The sequence below is a fragment of the Diadema antillarum genome, unplaced genomic scaffold (assembly GCF_040938485.1).
Source record: "Diadema antillarum isolate AM-2024a unplaced genomic scaffold, OU_Dant_1.0 seq00000720_RagTag, whole genome shotgun sequence".
Lineage (NCBI taxonomy): Eukaryota > Metazoa > Echinodermata > Echinoidea > Diadematoida > Diadematidae > Diadema > Diadema antillarum.
The window spans coordinates 143318-155000 of NW_027271624.1; the positions used below are offsets into that span (position 1 = coordinate 143318).

Sequence of the window (11683 nt, forward strand, 5' to 3'; positions counted from 1 at the left end):
AACTTCAATCTTAACAATAATCAAAATTACTCTAAAACATCATTTACAAAAAATACCTCTTTTGGAATTTCAGACAGTGCTCTATCAAATAAATGCTCTGATTCTTATAACACTGTTGTATTATGATGAAATAAATAGAAGAAAAACATGTGAGTTGTTTCCTTTTGTCAGTTTACACAGTGATAATAGAAACGTGTCACAATAAGGGCATGAATTTGAAGCATATACTGAAAATCTTACGTAATATAATTGACAGGAACAGGATATGGGTGGATTCGCTGGGATGCCATACCACTGTCTGGTGGTTCGAGAAACCGATCGGCGAAGATATCTGAGGTTCATTGTAAAACATTCGGACACTGATTATCTTATCTAAAATGGCTCCATGAGTCCATGTCTTATCGGGGTTATTTTTTCACACCTGAAACAATTCGCTGCCCTCCCAGATCGGTGCAGTGTCTAGATGGTTTAATGCAGCATAACGTGAAGGTTACTTTCCCTATGTGTTTCAATGAAACCAGGGAGGTGAGAGAAGGAGTGATGAAACCAGGCGTCAGAGCACGAGCCCAACTGTTCTGTGTAGATGACATCACCGTCTATTTAATGTGAACATACAACACACTGAAGTTCGTTTCCGTCAACATACGGTCGACACGGTAAGCCACCGCCTGTGAGGCACACGCCCTCAACGGGAAAAAGAAGTGCGGCGTGACCACCTGCAACCGCTGCTGTGCCCGGTCGATCAACGGCATCATGATCCACACAGATGTAGGACGTTCGCATCTTTAGTATTGAGAGACATAAAACATGATGACAGTACATAGTTTTAATGTATTTTCATAGCGAATTAACATTTAAACTCACACAGATTTTAAAAATCAACCACAACACTGAGTCGCTGTGACGTGGATCCAGCTCTATTGTCAAAGATCCATTTTCAAAGACAGAATCTCATCTCTTTTATCGAGCTGAACGGTGAATATTATGAGCTACGTTTGATATCGTCAAACGCACTTTGAATAATGAATATCAATACCTGCCAACTATAGGGAGAGTGTAGACGGCCTTACCAGTGCCTAAGTTTGAATTTGAATTTGAATTTGAATTTTGAATACGACTCATTAGGAGTTTTACATGATCCCTGAAATCAAATCCATTTGTTTCTTTTCGGTGACAGCATTTAGCTACAGGAAAGCAGTCTCAAATTCAGAGAAGTGTGAGCACATACGAACAAAAAGTGAAAAATGCGAAATATACATAAAATACCGGAAACTTGAAACTTACCTGGTCCTGTCTGGCAGCCATGAGAAAGCCGTTATACTCCTTCGTCCAGTTGGTCGGACAACTTGCCGTCCCGGGGACCATGAGGATATTTTGTCGGCCTTTCGTCAAGCAGGAAGCACACGGAACATCCTTAGAGTGTGGAGGGATACAATTCAGAAAGATAAATGAAAGGTATACAAAATGTTTGTCGCTTCCACAAATATGTAGCACTTTTCAGTGCTGAAAAGGGCCATGGAACGGGGAGGGTACATTGTACATTAACCTCTGGACCCACCCTCACCCCCAAACTGAGGTCTACTTTACTTGGACATCAAGAAACGACTATTGCCCATCCTGACATATCCTCGTGAAATCCATAGCGGAGTTGACCTGACTGATTTAATGATAGAGTTAAAGTCTATCTAGAGTATCATGTAGTGATGCTGTATTTCACAACTTTAGTTTAGTTTAGGTCTACAACGCGTTACTTTGAAAATCAATTGACCCTACAAAGTTCCTATCTAGTACTACATTAATTTGTCTTTTCTTTTCTGTTCTGTTTGTTATCCTTACAATAGAAGTGCCCCCAGAAAATCTTTGACAGTTATCCCTCACAGCTATTGGAACAAATGAAATTTCAAATGTTCTGTACTAACTGGCATAGCAGGGACATATAGCTGACACACACCTCGACGTGCATTACCTGGTTTTACTTCCTTTTTGATTACAGAAACTTTGATTGCGAACGTCGAATTGACATCTCCAAGAAACTTCATTACCAAATTGTACTAGAATTGTGTTACATAACTCCATTCAGAGAATCCACCTTTCTTCAAAGGTGACAGTTCCAAATGTGGAGATATAGACCAACTTACCACAACAATTAATAAACTTCCACACACTTATTTAAAACATCTTGCCTAACCTAAAAGTTCGCAGAAAGCCTAGGCCGATTTTTCTATTCTTAGCTTTAATTTCTTCATATTCTCTACTGTGATTCATTATACTGATTAGTAACACACTTTGATTGACATAATTTTATATAGTATTCTCAAATTGTACATTGCTTCTCCAAAGTGAAACAATAATCTCCGCCATGTTTTCCTGATAAAAGTTTCTGAAACCATCCGAGTTTTCATAATTCTTTATCCATGTATGCTGTAATCATCAAATTCCTGATTTTTATAGTGTGATCGTTAGCGCCTATGACTGGACTCTAGGCGTATGGTATAACTAATCATGAATCGTCTGCACCACAAACTGTACTATAGAGTTGGATACGTGAGAAGGCCTTCGGAGTGGGTCTGGGCACCAGTAGATCACTTTGAGTGGCGTACTGAGCGTTTCTAACGTAGCTAATCCATAACTCACTTTTGTCAATCTTATCAAGGAATGTCCACATCCTTTAATAACATCTTTCAAAAAGTGTTCACATGGGCCGGCTCTGTCAGACTTGTTTTCTTGTAAGATTAAATGCCATAGTGACTGAATCGGAAAGAGTTTGAACACGAAGCGGAAGTTGTTCCTCCCAGAGAAGCGTTCGTACTTCAACAGCATGGAGGCTGAGCGGATCTTTCATGTATTAAACTTCCTTTTCCACTGCTGTAACCTTTTCCTCCAGATGTTTGCTCCTATTTTCAGTTCGTCGGCTCTAGCACTTTGGTATATCCCACAGTCCTTTCCAATTATTCCTATTTAGAAGTTTGCCTTGAATAGTATGTCAACGGTTGTAAACAGGAAATTGATAAAATATATTTTTCGTCATAAAATTTGTCCTACTAAGCCCTTCCCCTTTAAAGATAAAAAGAAAACAAACGAAGAAGAGGAGAAAGAACAGGAATAAGATAATTTGTGGAGAGCCATGTTTCGTCCTTGAATTTTTAGTGTAGAACTGTACTCACGTGGGTATGTAAACTTGTCTGATGGGCAAAATTGAGACCATTTCTGTACTCGGCACCGTACACCTTTCCTCGCTCATACTGTTGTCCAGCGACGACCACTCTGTACTCAGGGTCAGAGGTCATACACAGGTAGTTGCTGCCACCTCCTGGTTTCTGCGAAGAGCTGCTTCCAGAGGCTGCCACACCTGTACAAAATTAAAAGAGAATGAAATCAAGAATAAGGTTAATCGTAATGAACGCTGGGGACCAAAGTCACTGAACAATATATCACTGATGTGATAGACACCATCGTTTTTGTTTTTGTTTTTGTTTAATCTCAGTTTTCATGTAGGTATAACTCTGGGCCTATGAGAACAATCCCTAGTTAAATCCAGGAAGGTGATTCATTACCGTTTTTTCTTCCTTCTTACTTTATTTCGTTGATTAGAGTAATTGGTTATTACCTGAATAGATGAGAGACGATGTTTTGGGGCACTCCGTGACACCCCAACGAATGTAGTTGTTTTCTGAAGAAGTTGACTGGGATCTAGCATCTGGCCCCTGACAACAATATGGAAAAAAGAGTAGTCTTGTCAAGAGAAGACCTTGCAAAAGAACAAGAACTATCACTCAATGTGATTAATGCTCCAACCTAAAACTGAGATGTTAGCTCAAACCAGCAATAATTTCTGCATGTTTTTTATTTTAAAAGAAAAAATTACCGTGGCAACGCATCGATCAACATTTAATAATTATGTTAGCCACATAAGACAATATCTCAAGTCAAGTGCTCAAAAGTGAGTGAGTTAGATAAACAAGCTGTTAACTTCAATGGTTTTCATAAAAAGTGCCGTTACCATGGCAACAAAATGTTTGACATTAACAAAAGGTGAAGTTTGCACAATTACAGTATCATAACGGTCACAATGCCATGTGCCAGATTTCAAGCCAAATGCTCCAAAGCTGAGGGAATTAGCTGAACCCAAAATATTTTGGTGTGATTTTCATTCAAAATATGCAATGCTCTGAACATGGCAACACATTGGTTGACAAAGACCAAAGATGAAATTTGCACATCTTCATACTGTAGCGGTCACGTGTGCAAAATCTACAATAACGGGTATAAAAACATGTACCTGCAGGCTGCATTACACCCCCCCCCCCATACACACACACACACACACACACACACACACACACACACACACACATTTGTATTGTATTTTCATGATGTGAGCATTTCCTTGTTAGATATCATGGCAGTGATTTTGACCTTGTTACATTTGTACATACACCAACTTAGTTACGTGTGGGGCCGTACAGTCAAACCTATGGTGGCCATAGACATTTACACTGATGTTAACATTGTTGATAATGATTTCGTTTTGCTGAGTAATACGTTTACTGTACTTTGAAAAAAAAAAAATCTTTGGCTGTGTCAGGTAGCCCTGTGCGACTAAGTTGCAATAATAAATTGCGACCATTTTTTTGTCAGTCATCATACCAACTTTCAAGAAAGGAGATAATGGATGTTTAAAGTAGGCCCAACGAGTCATCAGTAATTTAGCGACATCCGTTCGTCTCGGCAACGTAAACACGATTGTTTTTCTGGTTTATAATCAATTAGGATACATGGAGCTGTACATGAATCTCTGAACTAGGGTAGCAAGGAATAATATCAGGATGCAGGGGAGTATCTAGGAATTCCGTAAAGAGGGGGCGCCTGTACAAAATTAAAGGGGCGTACCTCTCACCCATTTTATTCCTTTTTATTTCTTTTGTTTTAACAAAAAAATAAAGGGGGCGCGCCCGGTGCGCTCCCCCTGGATCCGCCGCTGGGATATGTGTGTTGTTATTTCATAGTTTGCGTCTTTTATATTTTCGCTCAGTCAGCCAGCTTATTGTAGTTGAGGCATGCTAGACTTGTGACTGTACCTGATCATTGTTGAGTTCCATTCTGAACTGTTCGATGGCCTGAGTCTGATTGAGAATCATACGGTCCTGAGCTTGAATCAAATCTCGGCTCGTAGCTAGTATGGAGTTTGTGTGACTAAGCTTGACGCTCACCACTATTAGGCCCAGGAGGGTCCCGCAGGCAATAAGGACAGCGATCACAGCGCAATTCGGGACGGCCCATCTGTCAGGAGTTGCGGAAAAAGACAGAAAGAGAGGGGGGTCAGAGAGGGGAATGAAAAGAGACGAAAATCGCCATAGTAAAGGTTATAATGATTACACAAACAGCAAAAGAGACTAGGTTTTGATCATACAACAATCTATCTAAGGTCATCTGTGAAGCACTGTAATGAACCCTATTGATACTATCGTGACCGCATCGTTAAATCATTAAATTTATGATTGTCTTATTTCGTATAGTGCCTACCAACATTTGTAGCCTACTTTTAACATTCAATACTAAAGATGAAGTTGTCACTCGTTCAGTATCAATTAGCTGTACTGTACGTCTAAGCATACATGGCAAAGATATCGACATGCCAATATTGCACCATGAAAGATATGCCTTATTCTAACAGAAATATCAATACGATGATTGGATTGGGTCAAGCGAGGTAACCGTGCCGATACTAAAGAAGGATGTTGTCACAATACTAACATTCATAAACGTCAAGAGGGGAAATTAATTACCCGTTATCTTCTTGTTTTACTGTCTATGCTGTCGTAGGAAAGTATTGCACTATGCTCAAGTTTTGTATTACATTTTCACTCCCATTTCATCTTATTGTTTCTGCATAAGTGTATCATTATCACAGAGAAAAGATAAAAGGAAAAAATCAAAGCACATACATGTTAAACAAGATTACACGACTTGACAAAAAATATATATATACATGAATGATTTTCGAGGACCATTCCGTAAGAAACAATCAAGAGAGCTTTTTTCCCCACTTATAAAACGTGAGATTCCACATAAAATACCTGTATTTCTTCAGAACGTCCTTCAGGCACCTGGAGTGGGCTTTGATGTCAAATCGTTTGTATTCGAAAGAAACCTGTTCTTGGTGGTTTCCACAGTCCACAGCCGTTGAGGGGGAAGAGTACTCGTCGAATGTCTTGTCTACAAAAAATATTGGATTCTCCATACTGTTCAGAGTTGGGGATTTAACAATTACACCAGACGCGGACAGTCTTGCACTTTGAATGTTCGTAGACTTAATTGGTAGCGAAGTTTTTGATAATTGATTTTAAAAGACGGTGTTTTTGATTGAATTTCACTTCGCTCACTGAACTCAAGGTAGTAAGGATAAAGAATGTCGGGGAAACACAAATCTGAAGAAATGTTTCTCAGATTGTGGTTGTACTGAAGGCTTGAATGTCGTCTTTTTATGTTCACACGCCACGTCCACTTGACTCGAATTAACTGTTTTCCAGGCACCGAGTCGACCGCTTTTAAACTTCCCTTGTAGTTGGAAAAAAAAAATCGTTTCTATTACAGGAACAATCAACACGCATGCCTCGCTCCTACATGCAGTCTGATATAGACTTTGTTTCAGACTTAATAGTAATAACAATGATGATGATAATAATAATAATAATAAATATTTATAAAGCGCTTATTACGATGTTTCTAAGCGCTGAGCGTCTCAAAGAAACAATTAGAAGAAAGAAATTAAGTCATGGAGTAGATACAAATTGTAGTACGATGAATCGCAATACAAAATACATAGAATACACATTGTAAATTATAACTTATAGAACGAACGTAACATAAATATATAATAAATCCATACAAATTACATGTCATGCGAGAACAGATGAGTTTTCAGTAATGTTTTGAAGGAGTCTACTGTCGGAGCTTCACGGACGTGGATGGGTAAGTTGTTCCAGAGTGTAGGTGCAAAAACACTGAAGGCTTATGAAATAAACTAAGAAAGCAACAAATGATTTTTGGAAGCCAATAAAACGAGCATGTATAACGAATACTTGAGGCTGATGCTTCGTAACTTATGAAGTCCTAAAACTTAGTCAGACACATTGTTTATTTATGGTAATTTCATTTATTCTTTTATCCATTTATTTATCTATCTATCTATCTATCTATCTATCTATCTATCTATTCATAACGTTTTCTTAACCAAGGTTAGGCCCATCAGTGGTTAATACACTGTTAGTGTAGGGGGTATTGCAACATGTATAACAATTAATTCAACCAACACAAATAACCAATCAAGGAAATCCTTTTTACATTGTGATATCAAAATAGTATCAATGTTATAAGTAAAATACAAAATTAATATTTTGTAAAAATAATAACAAATTTCACATCGTCTGAAATAAGATGATACCTTTACATAATACAAGAATATTAAAATAACCGAATTCTACCCCAAGTAATCGTTATCTTTGATATCTCGTTCCGCCAAAAAATAGACTGAGTTGTTGACAAACTCTGTGAGGGTGTGACTGAAACTAGCTACTCGCTTATCTAATTTTTCCCTTTTCATCTGCTTCATCCTTTGTTTTCTTTTATTTTAAGAGGGTAGGGAATAGTAGGACAAATTTCATTACCAAAAAAAAAGTATTGCGTGGATGTAAATTTCCTGTTTTTTTCAACAGTTGACCCTGTACTTTTTTAAAGCAAACATCTAGGCCTATATGGAAATAATAATGGTAAAGGGCTATGAGACACCAAAGTGCTAGAGCCGACGAGCTGGAAAAAAGGAAGAAACATCTGGAGGATAAGGTAACAGCAATGAAATAGGAAGTTTAATCCATAAAAGATCAGCTCAACGGCCATGCTGTTGAAGTAAACAAGGTAAAACGCCTCATCAGGAAGAGCAGCTTCCGCATCATGGGCGTCCTTGAAGCCAAGGACAACGCTGCGACATCAGCAGGAAAAATAATTTCTTTTGAAACCATACATTCATTTATCGATTGAGAATTATTTGAATTAGCATTTCCATCCTGGTAAATGCTTGTCTTATTTGTTTAGAAAAAGGGAGGCAAAAGTAAAGTAAACATTGTGAAACATGTAATAGAAGAAGGACTGATTTAATGAACAAGTCAGACTTGTACAAAGTGGTATGTATGCATTCAGTGACAAGCCTGTCAAGCACGATGACTTGATCAACCTACATTCAATGCGCCTGAAATCCCACAAGCCGGTCTGGTCCCTTCCATCACTGGAACGCACTTTGACTCCAAAAGTGAATGGCGCAGACGCTGGTCTGATGCCTGTGTCCAACACAACTCAAGTCACAAGTCACCCGACAGCATAGCCAGAGGGCTTCAACCTCCCTTGGAAACAGTGGCTCACCCTAAAGGGCTCACACGGGTAAATAAATCCCCATAGAGACGTGTGTTAAAATTCAAATTTCAAAAAAAAAAAACAGATCTGTAAAATAGCTGGGAGAAATGAGGTGTTTCTTCACTAACCTGGATAAGACCGCTTAGTGAGCTATACCCTGTCATCCATCAAATTTTCAAGGCAGGTTCTTCGGCTCAAACTCTGTCCAAGGGTTCTCAAAGCCAGACTACGAGTTCTTGTCACTCAAAAAATCATCTATTTTCCGTACACGCACCCAATAAAAATATAACATAGCCCCTTCAAATGCCATGAGAAAAGCTTTTATCTTCAAACCAAAATGCAGTTTGTAGAGGAATTCATACTCAATATCTGCAGCTATTCATTTTTATGCAAAACTGCATTAATGATTTTTAATTAATTTTTTTCTTCATTTATTTTGGTATCTTTGGTACGAATTTGTGAAGGGGTCTGGGACATTCCATTTTATTTACAGGTGTGAGCCCTAAATCCGAACCCTCCACGCAAGGACAGGCCACCATCTACACAAATGGGGTTCTCAGCTGTAGCGCGGCGTGTGACTGCGGCCATCCTGACCAAACCCTGAATCACATTGTGGAAGACTGCGGAAGTTCCCAGACGGGGTTGAAGACTTTGCTCAAGCAAGTGATGCTGCCCTGAACTGGATCCGCAGTTAGATACTAATCCACTTAGATATCAACCTATTAATCTATTGCCCCCCCCCCCCCCACTTGTGTTGCATCATACTCCAGAAGAAGAAGAAGAAGAAGAAGAAGAAGAAGTCGATCAGAGCCGGCGCAAGGGGGGGGGGGGGGGGGGGGTTGTCTTACTACTTTGAACACCCTCTTTCTTGCAGAAATATAGGGTTTGACTTTTGCTGTAATATCTTTGCTTGTCAGCCGGTGTTGTGCACTTAACCCCGGTTGTGGCACCAGAAAAATGTTAGGCCTTTTTTCCTTTTGTTTTTTTGGTTGTTGTTGTTGTGGTTATTATTATTATTATTATCATTATCATTATTATTATCATTATTATCATTATTATTATTATTATTACTATTATTATTAATGTTTCTGGTTGTCAGCCGATTTCCGGACACAAGTAACTGTCATCCAAAAGTTCGACGTCCCTGTTCTCAGAAACTGGGTCCCTCACTTTTTAAACCTGTTAGCGCCGGCCCTGTCGAACGCTGTAAACTGTCAAAAATTGGGAACTCTGAGCAAGTCATCGATAGCTCTTCTTCATTGTAAAACATTAGCAATATGTATATATCATCTCTGAGGTTTTTATTCTTCATGAAGTTACTACCTGATGGACGCAGTTCATCGCAATCCCGAAAGAAATGAAGTGAATCTCGCATTGTGCAAAAGTAAATACGAGTATATTTCAATGCATTCAGAAGAGTCACTCTGGTAAAAATCAATCTGTTCTCCATTTAATTTAGCATATCTTTGGTTGTCCATGACAAAATACAGTAGGCCTAGTGTGTTTCTTTGAAGTCTTTATTATGATGTCCAAGTTTTACATGGGTTTTCATGGCATGTATTATGAGGGCATCACGTTTTATGGGCTCCATCCAAAGGATATAAAGGTTAAATAAGTTGGTATAGCTCTGAACGTACTGTATTTCAGAGCTATACCAACTTATTAACTTATTATCATCAAGTAGACATACTTGCAGCACATTGATAATCATTAAAGGAATACACACATTGTTGCAACCAAGAAAAAAATACTCAGTGTCAATGAAAGACCTTACAACTATTTATGAATGGCTAGCATTACTGAATTGTGCATTACGCCTGACATGGTATTACATCCTAGACATGAATTGTTAGAAAAGAGGGAATATGCAACAATACTAATACATATGCATGTAGTTAGGCACAAGAGATGATTAAAAGCAAACAAGTGTAAACATTTACCGAATATTCGCAGGCTGTTTGGCTCAAACTTAAAACTGAACAAAATTTAGATCAGATCCAGTCTCGATTGCAATCATTAAGAGCTCAGAGTTATGTTAGCATAACGTAAGAATAGCAATGTACAGCTTAGGTCAACATTATGCTTACCCAAAATGACTATAAACCTTCTTACCCACAATGATTACTACTTCAACGCTCTGAGCTATATTCACTCAACATGATAATATTAATCCAAAGCCCTAAATTATGTTCAAATAACACAGAATCATTAATCAAAAGATCAACATTATGCTTACCCAACAAAGGAATATTAATCCGCATTTTTTATGGGCAGGAGAGTGTATAAATTGATAACATTATACAATTAACATATAAGTCAAAACCATTTACAACAAGAGACATGGTGAATAGCTTACGGTCAAGGCCACTTAACCTTCTGAGGCAGAAGGAAATCAAGGGGTAATTCGATCATGATTACCAGTTCTGTTTCTGAGAATTATGTATAGGCCAAGTACATCAAAGACAGGCAGTTTTTTTTGTATCCAAGTAAAATGAAAACGGTAGGGCTACTGATAAAACATAAACAAATTGAACAGGAAAGTGGGTCATTTTAATAATGACAGGAAGAATTGCAGGAAATTCATACTTGTACCAGGGAGGTGGGAAGAGTTGTAACCTCCCTGCTTGTACCTCCTGAGTGTAGCCAGATTGGCCTAGTTTCAGAGAAATGGGAAAAGAAAATTCTAATACTTTTAGGCCGTGATCGTAGTCAGGCTGTGTAAAGAGATTCAGAGGAACAGAAAAATTAATACTTTTACGTTCTGATGGAAACCAGAACGGTGAGAGTTTCAGAGAAGTATAGACAAAGACCGGAGTCTTGGTCACACCGTGCTGTGAAGCGCTGCAGCTCCCTGATGTGAAAAAAAAATAAATCCTAAACGATTTTATCAGTCTCCATCACTGTTTTCACCAACCACCAGCCGAAGCATCATTACTGAAATGTTATTAGGCCTACAATTATCACTTATCATCAAAATAAAAAGCCTATGACTCGGGCTATTTTGTTGGTGGGAGGGACATCGGTGTTTCTTTTTCTTTCTTTTTTTCAGTTCGATGAGGTAATACCAAGGTAGGGGCTGCTTCGAAATGACATGCACGGCAGACCAAGGTTTCCAGATTCGGGTGACATAAGCAGTGTGACAGCTCATGATGATATTCATTCCAGTCAGAAATTTACATAAATAAGATAAGATTATGTCAAGATGGACTCAAGTTATTTCTGTTGTTACGATGTGGCTTAATCTAGTTTGTTTGTTTGTTTGTTTGTTTGTTTGTTT

The 11683-nt window shown here is 38.4% G+C and overlaps 1 protein-coding gene across 1 annotated transcript; it reads right to left on the bottom strand.

Annotated features, from left to right (window-relative positions):
* Positions 1-265: 265 nt before the first annotated feature.
* Positions 266-6449, bottom strand: LOC139738089 (uncharacterized). Its single transcript, XM_071648752.1, has 6 exons — positions 6078-6449; positions 5079-5280; positions 3608-3704; positions 3165-3349; positions 1285-1413; positions 266-783 (listed from the first exon to the last, which is right to left on the bottom strand). The coding sequence occupies exons 1-6, from the start codon at positions 6239-6241 to the stop codon at positions 601-603; spliced, it is 960 nt and encodes a 319-aa protein (XP_071504853.1). The 5' UTR covers positions 6242-6449; the 3' UTR covers positions 266-600.
* Between the last annotated feature and the right edge of the window lie 5234 nt (positions 6450-11683).